General features: G+C 35.3%; 1 protein-coding gene across 1 annotated transcript in view; it reads right to left on the bottom strand.

Moving 5' to 3' along the window:
* Positions 1 to 3,110: 3,110 nt before the first annotated feature.
* Positions 3,111 to 18,119, bottom strand: part of LOC145668758 (aladin-like) — a 38,434-nt gene continuing 23,425 nt past the window's right edge. Inside the window, exons 8-11 of the mRNA XM_081736904.1 lie at positions 13,437 to 13,682; positions 11,140 to 11,268; positions 7,240 to 7,342; positions 3,111 to 3,403 (exon numbers count right to left, since the gene is read on the bottom strand). Of these exons, the coding sequence (XP_081593030.1) occupies positions 3,257 to 3,403; positions 7,240 to 7,342; positions 11,140 to 11,268; positions 13,437 to 13,682 (625 nt within the window). The 3' untranslated portion in view covers positions 3,111 to 3,256. The remainder of the gene's footprint in view (positions 3,404 to 7,239; positions 7,343 to 11,139; positions 11,269 to 13,436; positions 13,683 to 18,119) is intronic.

Raw genomic sequence — 18,119 nt, 5'->3', positions numbered from 1 at the left:
ATTGGATTCATCATCGAAAGTTTGGTAACAGTGCACCGCGAGCTTATTGGCTGACGTCATATGCCAATTCCGGTAACATGGTGTATAATGGGACATCACTAATGGATCCAGAAGGCTCGTTTGGAGGGAGTGGGTTGTTTCCTGGATGATTTAAAATACAGTTTTACATCAAATCAGAATAAGGTAATGCAATATTTTATATATCGACGTACAGGAAGGTAATGTTTTGAAGGAAGAGGGTGGTTGCCCCCGCCGCTCTCCCTGTGGATCCGCCAGTAAACATAACTGACTGTAGAACTCAACCAGGATCTAGAATGATTCTGTTTCTATAATCACAGTCCGATGAGAGCTGCAGAATCTCAACATCCGTGATTGGATTGCGATTTTGAAATCTCTTGTCGATCTAGAAACCACATTTTGCTCAAAGGACGGTACAGATTCTCCACGAAGTGCAATACGAAATCCTTTCCTGACATCTATCCTACTGTTATCACTCACCGCTTGATCACTTCTTGGCAAAGAAGGACTTCCCTAATGATCAGGTGGAGCAATGTACAGCTGAGGACTTGTTCGCATCACAGGCGTCTTTTGTAATTGGTATCCAATCCTTGGCTCAGCGATGGCAAAACCGTGTAGGTTGGAGGCGGAGACAACTTTAACTAACATAATATTGTAGTTTTTGTTTTTAGGCATTTGAAAGTAACACACGTCAGTCGCACATTACAATTACACCTACCTATTATTACACCACAATTATTACATGTTCAATCGCTTCATCCGTGGTTCATGTGGGTCAGACCAAGTTATCAACAGACAACATTGTAGCTAGCAGTTCACAACTAATTGAGTACTTGTATCTCTAGATGACAGTGACAACTTTAGAAGATTCTTTGTGATATGTCTTAACGTTCAGAACACTAAGAAATCCAAGTAGTTTAACAATATTTATCAGTTTCTTCATATAGGAATTAGTATGAGGAAATGTAGCAGTAGCTACAGAATAATATATCGACAGTTCCCAAGTTATGTGAACTCATACTGGCGTAAGAAATTTCTGGCATAAGAAGACTTGTTGAACTGTTATTAATTAGTTATTTTTCACCATCGATGTTGTAAAAATACAAGGTACTATATCCTATTTATAAAGCATATATAATATAACCATCATGTTATGATCTGTTTCATCTCTGCAGAACTTCCTGAATGGTGTTAAGTTGATTTCAAAAGAGGAATGTAAAAAAACTTTTTTTTTTCTTTTCTTTTTAACGAGAAACCACAGAAATTCTATAGCAACGGAATTACGGTGTTGCCACAAAAACTGCAGCAGATCACAGAACAAAATGGTACGTATGTGGTTTCATATTATTATTTTCAAATAAGAATAAATGTATTCTCAATTTTGATCTCCAAAGGCTCAATACTTTTTAGACAACCTGCTATATAATTGTTCTTCTCAATTTGTAAATACTCATACATAAGAACAAAGTCGTAACCATTGCAATTCGGCGTCTATCGAACTCTGATATATCACCGACCTTCCTCATTCTATAAACAAGCATCACACTGATTGATCGAGTGAGAAGCCTCTCACCGTCTGGAGAGCGGTTCTGTTGTGCCTCTTGCGTCAGCCCAACGATTTCTTTTAACCTCCTCAGACCTGAAGGCGAGTTTAGGTAGCTGGAGCTACCGTTGGATATGAATTCATTGCTCAACACTGATGCTGAGAAGCCTCCCTAAGTCCGAATGGCATCTCACCCGGATGTCACTTACTTCTAGCAACCATCTAATAAATGTTGGTAATACTTTGTCTTTCAAAAGAAACAAACAAACATATCTATAATTGACAACTTACCTCGACTTGCACGAGCACGTTTCTCAAGCTGGTGTTCTGCCATCTCGATAACGTGCTGCCACCTACAAATATTTTGTTGAAATTTTTCTTCAAGTTGCCTACGATTCGTTCAAGGTTAGGTGAGATGCCATTCGGGCCTGGGGAGGTTTAGTGTTGAGCAATGAATTAATAGCCAACGGTAACTCCAGCTACCAAAATTCGCCTTCAGGTCTGAGGTGGTTAAAAAGTCGTGAATGGTCATAGTGTTCTGGCTGGTCAGTGCAAATAGTCATAACAATTCGACTACTGAAATGCTTTTTTTTTTTTTTCTTTCTTTTGAAATTTTTTCCAGTATTGATGAATACGAGGGCTGTCCAGAAAGTTCTTGACGTTTTGGCCTACCGTGGCAGTGAACGAGACTAGAGTCGCCATCTTGGTGTCAGAACGTTGCAACGTTCAGTGCGCATCCAGCTGTGACGCCCTTACTGTGCTTTCTGTGACATGTTACAATGTGTGCTGCAATAGAAAATCCCGACTCTTCTAAGATGCGTTCTGTGATTAGGTTTTTGTTAGCAAAAAACCAGAAGCCAATTGAAATCTATCGCCGGGGAACACTTAGCGCGAAGGTGTTGTTTTATTAAGACAATGCATGTCCACACACGGCCAAGCGTACCCGAGAGCTCTTGGATGGTTTTGGATGGGAGATGTTCACCTACCATACAAATACCCGATTTGGCGCTAAACGACTACCACCTCTTCCCAGCGATGAAGACATGGCTCGCTACACAACGCTTTGATACTGACGTCGAACTGCATGTTGGTGTAAGCCAGTGCTTGAAATCGCAGACGGTAATTTCTACCATGACGGTATTGAAAATCTTGTGCCACGCTATGATAAGTGCCTTAATTTGCATGTCGATTATGTGGAAAAATAACAAGAGTGTACCTTTCAAATGTATATAATACAGTTTGGTTTGTTCATTCTGTTACTTTTTTATTTCAAAACGTCTGTTACATTCTGGACAGCCCGTGTATTTATGCATGGTTAAACCACTATTTGCCGCTTTGTCTATACCACTGATAAAACATCAAAAATATTTATGAACATAATGGCTTCTTTATTTCCAATTGACTAAGTCACACAGACACCGAATCAAGTGAACCAACAACATTGCTTCTTGGAAGACTGTACTTTATTGTTGTATAACTGTTCCTGAGATACAACTTATATTAACACTACATCACTGGGTATAAAAATTAGCAACAATAATGCAAATAATTTAGTGAAAGAACTTATTATTTCCATATAACTCATTAAAAATAACAATTTATAGTTTTTTGGAAAATTCCTCAGTTCATTTTAAAAATCGTAGGAAGTTATAAGGGTAATTACATTCGAATGAACACCAATAACAATTAACATTTTTACACACATCTGAAACTTAAACCACGGGTAACACCTCCGATGGAATCTTCAATTGGAAGGGAATAATTTACTGCTGGAGCTATCTGTGGGATTTCCATTGCTTCATAAATGAAAGGGAAATATTGCAAACGACCAGAAGACCACGCCTGAAAAAGACAAGAAAAATAATTGTCATAACTAATAATAATAATAATAATAATAATAATAATAATAATAATAATAATAATAATAATAATGAAAACTATCAACTCAAAAGGTCTTTACTGTAAATTCGGAGGTTTATTTTTCATTTTTATGTATTAGGATCACGCAGGTGGGACTTATAATATTGTATTGTTAGTATGTCCGTTACACTACACAATAACTCTTGAACGGAAGGAATTTTTGAACTTTTTTTTCCCAATATAGTTACAATGATTATTTCGGCCGAGTTCGTTAATTGAATCAATCCATTAATATCTTAATGGGTAATGGTGACTTATGTCCGTCCGTTAGTCCACATGTTAACTCTTGAACAAAAACGATTTTTTTAATTACTTTTTTTTTCAATGCATAGCTAGAACAATTACGAGGGAGGAATCAGAAACTAAAGCCGATATTTCTGGAGTTTCGTTTGTTATAGAGAAAGAGAAATGTACGTTAATTGTAGTACATGGAGTTGGCAACTGCAGGGTTTCAGCCACATGTTACCTATGGTGCTAGTTACGAATGGCGGCTCGTTTGGAAAACTGGTCTCGTGAAGATGTCCGCTCAGTTATTCAAATTCTGTGAGCGAAACATGTAACCGCGGCTGAAATTCACCGGTAGCTGGTAGAAGTTTACGGAGAGAGAGTGATGCCTCATCAGCATGTCGCAAAATGGTGTCGAAAGTTTGCGGCTAGTAAAGAAAACCGCAGCCGACGTAAAGCGCAGTGGCTCACCACCATGCTGTTGAAGCAGAGTTTCGCTAGGACATCATCGACCACCCTCCCTACAGCGCGGGCTTCCCTTCAAGCGACTTTCACCTGTTTCCGCACTTGAAAGAACTCTTTGGAGGCCGTCGCTTCGCTTCAGACGAGGACGTGAAACACTTCATGACAAAATGGCTGAATACGCAAAGACAGGATTTTTACCACGACGGAATCTTCAAACTCATCCCACGATGCGACAAGTGCCTCAACCATTATGGAGACTATGTCGAAAAATAACCTAATGTATGTACTATCTGTTGATTGTATTAGTTGTATGAAATAATATATAGACTTCTCACTGCAGGCTTTTTAACTTTACTTTCTGATTACCCTTCGTATCTCGGGTTAGTTCATTCATGGAGTAATCCGTTAATATCTTAACGGGTAACGGTGACTTTAACGGTGGATATTTATATCTTATTTCGTACTACTGAAACAAAAGTAGTAGAAGTTACCCATCTGGCTGCTAAATGGCAGCAAATATCCTCCAGTGGTTGATATCTACGCTGGAAATTGAAATTTCTAGTGCGTGATCCTATTTACTGTCTACCAGAGTTTATTTACTAGTAGTATGCGCGTCACCGTTAGAAGTACGTGTCACTGTTAAAAGAAGACAAACAATGGATATTGTATCATAATTAAGTGTATTTTGAACGAACTTAAAAAGTTCGTTACTGAATTCTCTATGTCTGTGTGTGTGTGTGTGTGTATGTGTCTGCTATATACGTATTTTTCAATTTAGAGCCTTCCACTCGATAGAGCATCAAATACTATCTGAGAAAATGATGGAATTTTTCACGTTATTTTTACAATTCCCGAGATATTGGCCCAAAAAGTACCGATTTCAGGAGATTTAAGAGCCATATCTCGGGAACCGTAAGCCATAGAGAGATCACATTGGTGTTGAACAATACCTAAGAGGATCGTGAACATTTTGGTAACAAATAGTAACAGGTGGCCACTGGCCAATTGGCCACCGATCCCTAGATATTGGCCAAAAAAGTTCCGATTTCAAGAGATTTAAGTAGCCATATCTCGGAAACCGTAAGTCATGGAGAGATGATATTTTACGAATTTTTCCAATTTTTACAATTTGATCATATGCCTTCGTTAAACAATATACCGTCGAACGTTTTAACAGAACTTCTAAACAAAACATGTGTAAAAAAAAAATTTAGTACTCAAGGAAATTATAAACGGATAAATATATTACAAGGATTTTTAATAAGTACAATAATAAAGTGCATAGAACAATTGATATAAAGCCTGTAAAAGTTAATAAGAAAAATTAATTGTTTATAAGTTCATTTTGGCAATGCTCTTCGAGCATTCTCAACTGCTTACATATACAATATATAAATAGATTAATAATTTGTTTCAGCAGAATAGAATTTACCTTCAAGCATTTGATTTTGTTCAGCTCGATGACATGTATCGATTGATATATCTATTACTTAAACAAACAAACAAAAAAAGCCCAACTTATGTTTGTTCAAGGTATCTACCAAAATTCCAAAATGAGATTTCGTGACCTTTTCTTTTCCAAACCATAAAATTTAGTAACATTCTCAACAGCGAATTTGGGTCCGAATTGGGCCAAATTTTTGTGCATGCGATAGGTGTGTGTTTTGCTTCCGATTTGGTAGCCCCTAAAGCCGAAAATAGACATTTTTGGTGGTGAATTTTGACGTTTTATAGAACAAAATTTTCCAGTTTATACCATATTTCTCCAGATAAAAAAAAAACATCATGACCTAAAAGCTAAATTTCTTAACTTTCATGACCGTTTTCTGATTTCGTGATTTTTTTCATGACTTTCGTGACCGATAGACACACTGTTGTTACACAAACATTAATGCTCAAATCTAAAGATGGTTATTAGCCTGTTAACGGTAGTGTGCTCCATGTTAATCGGAGGTAAAGCTTGTTAAAGCATTGCACTTTTCTAAAGGTAAACGCTAACAACTGTCTTTAGTTTATACATTGAGTACATGTTGCTTAGTTACTAAATTATAATGTGTTTCACACGGAATATATGTTTGTGAATTTTATATAAGAAATTACAACCTAATTTATATTTAATATGATCTTTGTCTTAACAATAAATACCAAAGCATGTTCTTCTTCTTCATCATCATCATCATCATCATCATCACCACCACCACCACCACCACCACCACCACCACCACCACCACCACCATCATCATCATCATCATCATCATCATCATCATCATCATCATCATCATCATCATCATCATCATCATCATCATCATCATCATCATCATCATCATCATCATCATCATCATCATCATCATCATCATCATCATCATCATCATCATCATCATCATCATCATCATCATCATCATCATCATCATCATCATCATCATCATCATCATCATCATCATCATCATCATCATCATCATCATCATCATCATCATCATCATCATCATCATCATCATCATCATCAATGTTCATTTTCAAATAAAGGCAGGGAGCGAAGGAAACAGAGAAGCGATTGTTTACTATTAGGAATTAGCGTCAATCACAGATTCAAATGATTTTGTATTATAGCAGAGCTTTGCAAAAAAAGTCAATCTACTGAAGCTTGCCCTATAGTATCTTTAAGAATATAGAAAAAAAAGTATTCTTTACGTTTCGTGTCCTTAAGGGCTCGGCTGATGAAAACAGTAGTTTTCGAAATACTAGCACTGAAGAATTTCTGAACATTAAAGTAATTACCAAGATATCTTTATACTACGACAGATTTCAAAAAAAATATTTAATTATTCTCATCACCAAATCATATTTGATAATGTATCTGATCAGATACATTTTATTTTGTATCTTTGAAAATAAATATCAACGCACATTGTCAATATTACTAAATATTAATATATTAATATATATTTTTAAATATTACTAATACATGTGCAACAAATATTGAAAAGAAAGAAACAACAGAAAAAAAATTATCGTTAACAAAGCGGAATAATTAGATACCAAACTCTCGTTTCCTATATACACATACTTACTATAGTAAGAAGAGAACCCTCGTTGAAGCATTGTTGTACGCTCAAGCTTGGTTGAAAACTAATTGCATTTGGCACTTCTCCCGGATAGCCTCTCAACAAAGCACTGAAAAAACAAATAAAAAAAAATAACAATATTAATTATGATTTTATTCATCAACAACATTATAGGTAAACATCACTAATGGTGTTCACATGAACACATTCCAAATTGAAGCCACGGGAGACAGTATCTCTAAAAGTCATTCACTCGTAACCACAAACTAGGCCATCTGCCTAATTCGACCTCATCTAGTTTGTGTAACCTGCAATTTCCCTCGAAATGCATTACGACTTTTGCGTTAATCAGTACTAGTAACTTCAAAACAACTGGAAAAATTGAGTAAATGCGGAAAGAACTCGTCTTTAGGATTTCGATTTCTGGGCTTTCGGCATGTATAGTCATTTAGCCCATCACGTATGAGGGATGACGTCCCTTGGCGAGTACACAATCCGGGGAAAGGGAAGGAAGGAAGAGGCCTGGGACCTATAAGTTAGGTACCATCACGTCATTTGCCTGGTGGGAATGAGGAAAACCCAGGAAAATCTCATTCAGGATGGCTGGCCTGATAAAGTTTTTTATGCTTTTACGACCGAATGCTCCCACCGAGAATCAAACCCGAGACCGCTCGCACCGAAGGCAAAAGCGTTAGCGACAAGACTACGCGGGGCCACAGAACTCGTCTTTGGGACAATATGAATTCAAATTTACTTGAGTTCTATTCCAACATTTTATTGCGTATAATTTTGGTGATTATTTACTTTGATATCTTCACCAGAGTACCTAGGATACAAAGTTTTGAGATATTATAGGAAATAACTGAAAAAGAAATGCACAAAAGTTGGTTGCTCATAATGTCACAGTTTGGTAACTCAAACAATTAACGTTATACTGATAAAGCAGCATAAAGGACGCAGGAAGAAACATGGACGCATAGAAATAACGAACTTTCTAGTTCAAGGTTCGGGCAGAACACTTTCGTTTCGCATTAATTTACCTCAAATTTGTTAATGCATCTTTTCTAATTACCCTGTTGAAGATGGAAGAGTAAATGAAGTCATCACTGAAATTATACGTAAATAAAATGAGACGGAATTTTTCAGTTTAAAGTCAAAGGATTTTGTTCTTTAGGCTAAGGGAGACGGATGATTAAAGCAAGTGAATGATGACGGAATAATTGAACTGAGAAGGAAACGGACGTACACCAAGAAAACCCATGGACACGATATACAAACTTACTTGGCCGGGAATCGAACTAAGGACCACAAGCACCAGAGATAAATACTCTACCATTAAGCCACCGTGCCCCCTTAAATACGCAACAAAATAAGATACGTTCAAATCAACTTGAGTTTTTATTGACTTATTAACGTATACGATACATAATCATTTACGTTTCTGAAAGGTACACTCAAAATACGTATACCATTTCGTTGCGAAGTTGTTCATGAAAGAGCAAATGTAAGGAAGAGAAGAGCCATAGATTCCATCGGCCCCTAGAAAAAATTTCTGTGAGGACCCCTAAACTTCAGTAAGAATCTCTTCTAGTCGTCAGTATTGTTGCCAACTCTGTTTATATGAAAATAGCTAAGTAATAATTCAAAAATCACTATATTCCTGTATTATCAATAGACTAGACTTTATTCTTGTCACCAAAGGGTGTTTAGGAAAGTTGCTAAATCCAAAACTTCTAAGTCAAATTTTATTTAATGTAATCTTTAGAAAAATATGATTATTTTGTCGCTGTCGGGAATTTCAAATTTGAAAGAAGAAAAATAATTGAATGAAGAACTTTTCACAAGCCCTCCAAATCCCCCCCCCCCTTTTCCACACACACTTGTCAAGGTTGTCCTTATGGGCGGAATGAGCTAGATAGATACGTTTTCATGTGACTACATGTTTACATGTTTGGGAAGTTGTCCTTTTAAGGATATCTGAAGGAGTATATTACTAAAATAACTACCGTGTTACTTTAACTTTATGGTATCTTCTATCTTCCTGGCCTACACAAAGGTACTGTATTCCACTATATCAAAGTTACATGGTTATGCAACATATTACTAACTCACCTTATTATACGTTAAAATATTCAAATTATTGTAACGTTTCCATGATAGCTTCCACTATTTTCAACTGTTCTCTTCAGGACATCAACTGCTTCTCTTTATCACATCTCTTGGTGTCAGCCATCATTTCTAAAAATTTTACCTGTATGGTTCATTTCTAAGAATTTTTTTCTGTATGGTTCATTTCTAAGAATTAAAATGTATACCCTATACTTATTCTGTATTTTCAGTGTTACACTTCAGCCCACCGTCCGAATAATTATAATCTAGTCTACTACTTTTTACTAAAATCCACTTAAACACTCCATCTTGATATTACTTTTTTTTATTATTATTATTATAGTACGTAAAGAATTAAACATTTCACCTTTTAAATATTGTACATGTTGATTCTACAAAATGGATCTTCTTCGTTTCTATGACAACCAATAACACATATCATCAGATTATCATGTCGACAAGATATCAATAATAATATCAGAAATAAAATTAATTTAATTTCTTTTCATATTTTCTTCTTCTTCTTCTTTTAACTAGCTTGTGCATATTTCAATAGCACCTATTGCCCGTAAATACAAGAAATGATATTTAAAATTACATGTAGAATACACAATATCGTTAAAATTACATGTAGAATACACAATATCGTTATAGAATTTTACCTGTATGGTTCATTTCTAAGAATTTTACCTGTATGGTTCAGTTGCACTAGACAATACAACTGATAATTTTCTAAATGAAACAAAAGATACAAATACGTCAAGCTGTCGACGCCAAGAAATGTGAAGAGAAGTAGTTGATGTTCTGAAGAAAGCATTTGAAGCCGACTGTAGCTACCATCGAAAACATTCTGTAATTTTCTTCTCGACGTATACTAAGGTGAGTTACAGTTAATATTTTTAACCATGCATCAGTTTGTTTCCTAAAGTAATCATACCATAAATAATCGGAAAAATATTATTAGTTTAATAACATCATTCTGCTTCAGACACTGTTAACACTACAATAATTTGTGAAATTGCCTAGTACCCGCTTAAACCACAGTGTTCATACAGAAAGATTTCGTTGAGCATTGCAAGATTAATTGATTAAATCATTCAATCACATCTAAATCCTATTAAAATTTTCCTCTTTAAATGTTTATAAAGTCTCATTTTCAGCAAATCGAAATTCCCGGGCTCTTGGCAGAATTTCCTGACGTTTCCATGATTTCTCGAATTCCCTGGGAAACCCTGGTTTTTCCGGTCTGACGCCAGCCTGTTATCGATGACCTCTAAATTTCAGCATACTCTTAAGAAAGGATTACTGAATTAAATATGTACATACGTATTCAACTTTTAAAATCCATAACGGCGTCACTGAAGCTATTTTGGTGGAAAAGAATTCTCCCTTTCTTCTATTTTTAAGCAAATTGATGATAAACACTTTTTTTTTTTTTTTTTTTAAAAAAAAAGCTTGTTTCCAACCTTCATCGATTAAAAGTTTTATCTAATATTAAATTCTTTTAATCTTTATGGATTTCGACTTTTTTAAATTTAAAGAACAATGTCAAGATGATTTTAAAAAGTGAAAGATAAAAGGTAGCTCATACCATTGTTACATATACCTACACGTACAAGCTCCTAATAGCAGAGCATACATTTGAAAACAAGTGATTTGTGTTTTCTTCACTCTCTCCTTCTTACCTTTATTTCCTCTCATAGTATAGAGCGTTGTTTGTTATTTAGAGTAAAACTATATATAATGACTATTATAATGGTAGTATACTTAATTAAATTGCAGCAACGATTATATTACCATGGTGTAATCCGTAAAGCAGGAACTATCAAAGTCTTAAAAACTGCTACGAATTCACTATCTTGAAAAATAATTGCCAAATAGTAGCCATCTGGACTCCAAGCCATTCCTATCACTCTGCCCCCAACTCTGAAATAAATATTACATACATATTAGTTTTCATGGTTTTCTGTAAAAGAGAGAGAGAGTGAGAGAGAAAGCATGGCACTTTTTCACATCCATTAGATAGAATAGGGAATATTAAAAACAAAATAGCAGAGACTCGTACATGAAGAATACGAATTCAGCGCACTTACTTTTGTCATTCAACTATGATTCGTTAACAGATTAAAATCAATATCTTGACAAAAATAAAATTTAAAAAGCTAATAAGTTAATTTAACTGAATTTGAGTTTAACGTCCTTTTCAGCAAGGGAGCCATATGAAACGTAGACCTACAGCTTAAAGTGGGATCCAAACCACGAGCTCCCGCTGGGAATCGAACCAAGATCTCCCGCGCCAAAAATGCATACACTATTCATATAGCTAAGAGGAAACTCGCTAGTAGATACGAATTTTCATGCCTGTATAATACGCACTTATATGTATATAAGTAAATTACGGTAACATACTATAATTACATGGGCGCATGAATTTTTTCATTCTGCTCTATTCATCTCAGGATCTTTTTTGTACGTTACTTTTATATAGTGGTATGTATTCCTGGTTTTACTCCTTTTTTCTCCTTTCCGTATTAATCCTTTTTACCTTGCCACTGAGGAAGGAACCAGGTGAGAGTTTCGAAACGTCAAAACCTTTAAATTTTTCAAGGGAGGATTCATTGGTAAGTAGCCAATTTTTTGTTAATACGGTAACATACCTTTGCGTATTGCAGTTTCATTAAATAGCAATCATTCAGATGTCTTATTAAATTCCTGACATGTTCATTTGAGCCAACAGTTGGTACCTAGAAGCTTCTAACTGAGTTGCTTGATTTTTTATATATTTATTCTTCTAATTTCTTCACCAGAGGAATTATTAGATTCTAAGAGGCACTAATAAACTTAACTCTTCTCAAGAAAGCTGAAAATTACTAAAAACTTCCAGGAACTATCCAATCATTGATAGAACAGTTGACGAGAAAAATACATAACTAAGTGTTAACTTATAAATAACTTTATTCTTCAAAACCTAGTTTCTATAATGATTCAGTTGCCAATCACTATATCTGTTATTTTCTTAAGTATGAAAAATTGCTCATTTTATATATATATATATATATATATATATATATATATATATATATATATATATACTTTTTAATTTTCTGCTTAACGTTCTACAGTTATGCACTCTTTAGGCTAAACGAGAAAGGCGATTAATGAATAGAACTGAATGATTGTGAAATTAACTTTTTGTACTCTCCTACCGGAAATCCAGGACCACTGCAACCAACTGAAACATTGTTAGCCATTAGGCCAGCGAGGAGAACTGAAAATATTCTTATATATATAAAGAGGAATTAAGTTTATTAATTTGGTAAATAAATTAGAAGAATATATGTAATAAAATTCTGGACAAAAATATCAGAAGATTAGCAAGATATCAAAATGACTGCCATTTAATAAAACTCCAATACACAAAAGTATGTAACTTTGCGTTGCTACGTATGTTTAAATTCTCTTATTATTTTATTATTGGTTTCAGAAATATGAACGAATTCATTAGTTACTGTTACGAAAACTCACCACTTTCTACTAAAACAAACAACAAATACATAAAAATAAAAATAAAAACAGACGAATTACCCTAAGGTTGAAATCTGATGTTGATCTATTGAACACTGTGTCTAAGTCTTTACAGACAGACGACCAGTTTTTCTGTTTTTTAATTCTCTTTCATAATTCAGAGATAACTGAATTTGTCAAGTTATCAAAAGCTCGATTGTTTACTGTTACAAGATCATCTTAAGTTCTAAACTATTCGAACGCTTTCTTGTGTGATCTGTGAGGGAGCACGGTGGTTCAGTAGTAGAATGCTGACTTCTGGTGGGAGGGGTCCCTGGTTCGATCCTTGACCACATGAATTTGTGGTGGACAACACCGGGTCCGTGGATTTCAACAGGATTCCCATTTCCTCCACATTCTCATCCTACCAAATACTTCATAATCATTCTCTCTTATTAACCATCCGTCTCTTTTAGCCTAAACGCCATAACAGCAAGATCTAACACTAGAAATTTGATTTCGTTTGCATTTCGGGAATATAGAAACCAAAGGGAATTAATATGGATAAAAAAAATGTATTATATACAAACCTAGAATTGTCTTCTCCGGGTACATCAATAGTAGTTAGATCTAAGACTGGAGAAGCACATTCTGGAACATTCTTCGAATCAGCAGTCATCCCAGGGAGTGCCATCCTACACACTAACGAGTACACTAAAAGATCCTCGGATGTTGTGAACAAGAGAATTGTTCCACAAGGACTCCAACAAGCTGTATGAACGTGACCAGCTGCCACGGTCCAGCGCTCTGGAGTCCAACTGGAAGTTTCCCACACTCTGAAACGAAATTAAAAAAGATAAATAAATACTACAATAGAGATGAATAGTTTACTTAATAAACTGTAGAACTTAAAGGGGAGGGGGGGGAGTAGATAAAGTAGGTATCGATTAAGAGATTCGATTTAACATGAAAGATTAATTCTTTCTATTAATATCACGAGTAGGATATTTTTTATAGCACAAGTATTCAATGTAAACGACAGACATGTTAATGCAATTGTATCGATGGAAGCTACGTGGGCATATTAAAGTTTCGATTAGTCCACATGAAAATCGATTATTAACAAAACAAACAACAAATTTAATAAGCCCATGAAGCTTCCACCGGCACAGATGTATTAATACACGTATCAAATTTCTTCACGGATATGATTTTGGTCTGTTAATGTTGATCCCAGACATCTGAAAGTGTCAACTTCGTCGAAAGTATTACTTGATATTTTAACGTAGACATAGTTTACAAAATTCCGATCACGTCGAATTACGAACTTCCATGTATTTATTTTTTGTACATTTACCTCTAAACCCATTTCCTTCATGTGTTTAATAAAACCTCTGCCTTTGATATTTCCTCACATCATCATCTATCACACTGATATCACCAGCTTCAGACCCTGGTTGCTAACTAACTACCTCTATGGCCTATGAAACCAGGGGTTAATGCCGCGTTCACAAAAACTTTCTATTGACTTGTCCTTAGCTAACCGGATCCAGTTTCCACTTTGTATTGCGAGATCCATCTTAATATTGTTCTGCCATCTGCGCCTATGTCTTCCTAATGGTCATTTTTATATTGGATTTCCAGTTAAAATTTTTACTATCTTCCTACTTTCTTCCGTGCTGGAAATCCAATCGGAAAATGATCATTAAGGATGGTTTAAAGGGACAAGTTTTGCGGATAGATGTCACTACAGGCTTCGTATCTTTCTCATGTATTTTTTGACTTTCACGAAAATTCACAATTTCTCTTACAGATTTCAACCTGGAGACCCCAAATTTTTAGAGAAGGAACTTCATAACCTATCGAAGGCAAGAATCCATGCCGATTTTTTATTTAGAATTTTCTTCATTCTTGGAACAGTTATATTGTTAAAAGTTTGGATATTCATGTCAACAATCAAGCCATTTCAACAATGAAGAAAATTCTAAATAAAAATTCGGCACGGATTCTTGCCTTCGATATATTATGAAGTTCCTTCTCTAAAAATTTGAAGTTTCTAAACTGAAATTTGTAAGAGAAATTGTGAGTTTTCGTGAAAGGTAAAAAATACATGAGAGAGAGAGACGAAGACTGTAGTGACATCTATCGACAAAACTTGTCCCTTTACACCAACCTTAAGAAGATCTGAGCGTTCTGAGTCTGAGCTTCCTAGACTTGATGTCTCTAATGGTGTATGTAAACGGTTCCTCGTTATGAAGTTTCTGCCATTTTCCATTCCCGTGCCTCTTGAGTCTGAATACTTTCAGTCTGTGTTCGTCCTTCAGAACGTGCGACTATGTTTCGCAACCATACAGCACAACAGGCATGATTATCGTTACATATATATATATATAACGATAATCATGCCTGTTGTGCTGTATTACGATCTCGGCGAAGTTCCATGTATTTATTTTTCTAGGCCCTGACTGCTAACTTTGGCGTATTCCAGAACAAAACTGAATAATAATGGTAACAATGCATCTCCTTGTTTCAGGCCATTCTCGATCTGAAAGTTTGTGCCCAAGTGTTTCCCTTCTCAGACTTTACTCTGGGTTCCATTTAAAACTTTAAAAAGAAAGTACGAATGTTGTATAATGTATCCATCCTAGCCAAGCTGTAGGTCTTTTTGAAATTAATATATGTATCGAGTGTTGTATCCCTATTTCTTTTCGAGTATTGGCGAATGGTAAAACTCTGAACGACAGTTGATCGATTTCGCCTAAACCCGCAACGCACTGTTTTATCTAATAATTTCATCCACGTATAAGAGCAACCTTGCTAACAGAATGGTTGAGAGGTTTCTATAATATTGACAAAAGAGAGTTGCCTCGAAAATTATTAAATCAATTTTGTGGCCTTTCTTGGGAATTAGAACAATGAATGATTCTTTCCACTCTTGTGGTAACTCCTTATTAGCCATTAAAATTAAATATTTCAAAGACCAGTACTGCACCCTCTTAATACATAGCAAAGGTGCACAAACCTCATATCACTCCGCGACTCCTCAACCTCTTTGACCCTGTAAATTACGTTTGATAAGGATAAGGGTTGAATCTTTCGAGGGTTTTTATTTTGAAGCAGAGTATTGTTCTTTTGTGAAGCCTACTTTAGTCAAAATTTTCACCATAACATACATGTTAACGTGAATTTTTCCTATCGACATGATTTTAATAAGTCTTCTCGGGCTATCAGCCAGGTTAAGATATTGACATCCGACGTTTCAAATGCAGACATTGCATTCATCTTCAGGGATTGTCATGAAGAGACCGGAGACGTAAGCACACACACACACGTAGTGATTACTTAGGGCCAGAACTACGAATGGCGGCTTGTGATTTGCTGAAGGATGCTGACTCCTCAGCCAATAAGAAGCCAGCATTTCCCTCAGCCAATCACAAGCCCCCATTCATAGCTCTACTCCTAATTAGTCACTATATACACATGCTCACATCACCGGTCTCTTCATTACAATCCCTGAAGATGAATGCGATGTCTGCATTCGAAACATCGGATGTCAGTATCTTCACCTGGCTGAGAGCCCGAGAAGACTTATTAAAATACATGTTAACATCATTATTCTACTGCATGACGGAGCAAATGATGGTGTAGCACTTTGCATGCCATAACTTAAGTTATATAGTTTTCAACAACAGAAAACTTTATGGTTCCTAATTTAAAACTGTTAATTGCGAGATGATATAATGTGGAAAGAAAATCGAATGAACAAAATTAATGAAACAAACACTCTATGATTAAATAAATTTTAGAAATATCCGAACACTTACAACTGTGTGTCTTCCTTGCATAACTGACTACATTTTGAGTTTATTGCTGTACATCCTTAAGTTTTTAAAGGAATACAAGAACAGAAGAAAATAAGGGGAGGGGGGATAATACACCCTCCATGTAGATAGTTTCTAAACGTCATTTACTCATTTAGTTTTCGACATACTTCTGCGACTTTTTTTTTATGACCATGTTACATATATGTAACGGCCAAAACTTCACATTTGTGCACTGAACCTTGATACTGGTAACATTAATAGAACGTGGGTATCTACCTTTGATGCCTTTTTTGAATCTGGCAATAGTGACGTAACAGGCACCGCGCTTCCTTTGATTCAGTCCACTCCTTTTGCACTTCGCTCTGTTCTTTCATCTCAAGATCTATTCTTTACGCTACATTTATTTATTTAGTGGTATGTACTCCTTATTTTACACCTTTCATCTCTTATCCATTTTAATCCCTTTCACCCTGCCACTGAGAAAAGAACCAGCTGCGAGTTCCGAAACGTCTAAAAAGTGTTTAGGCTTTCCAAGAAAGGATTCTTTGGTAAGTAGCCAATTTTTTGTTACTTCACGTTTGTGCTTCTATTATGGATATGCTTTTACATATAGTATTTTAAATAAAAATCGAAAACACATAAGCCAGAACTTTTTCTCTAATGACCGATTTGAAATGGATTGTCCCATATATAGTAACACACCTTCTACATTCAGAAAAAAGAAAGTACAATACTATCTGCCATGCACCTTTGTCAATTTTTCCCCTATCACATTTTTACTACACCATAACTCACCTAAACTTTAGTTTCGTTAATTCGTATGAATTATTGTACTTTAAATATTCTAATACTGGGTGTTCATTTTCTGTACTCATAATGTTTTCGAAATCTGATTGTTAAATATTTGTTGTTGCTCCTATTTTTCTTTTTTTCCTTTCCTTCTTGGAAGTAAATTGTCCATAAAGTAACTTTTTACATTCAGTCACATGTTTCTCTAAATTTTCACGGCCATGTAGAATGGTTTCAGATGGCCAGATTCCGAACTGCAATCCAGATCAATGAATCAATTCAGGTTTCCTTTTTAATTTTATATTATTCTCTCCTTTCATTCTTTAATAAACTTGACGCAGATTGGGTGTCATCATAGCGTCCCTTCGCGAGCTTCTCCGTGATTGATCATTTCTAACATTACTTTCCTTTTTACTTCTTTCCTTCCTGTCTGATAAACCATTCAGCGAAAGCTTTTTTTTTTTTTAAAGTGTATGAGATTACATTTTCTGGTGAGTAACTAATTTTCATTCCCGTTTCGGAATTCCTTTGTTTCTATAAAGTTGCTCCTGACGAAAAGAAGTATAACTGATATTATGATTAGCATTTTTCGTAATAATAGCTACTTTGTTACTAACTTCAACCACCTTTCAAAAATAAATAAATAAAGCTAAAAGCTTA

The sequence above is a fragment of the Thermobia domestica genome, chromosome 13 (genome assembly GCF_964235325.1).
Source record: "Thermobia domestica chromosome 13, izTheDome1.hap1.1, whole genome shotgun sequence".
Classification (NCBI taxonomy): Eukaryota; Metazoa; Arthropoda; class Insecta; order Zygentoma; family Lepismatidae; genus Thermobia; species Thermobia domestica.
This window is presented reverse-complemented; position numbering and strand designations above follow the sequence as displayed.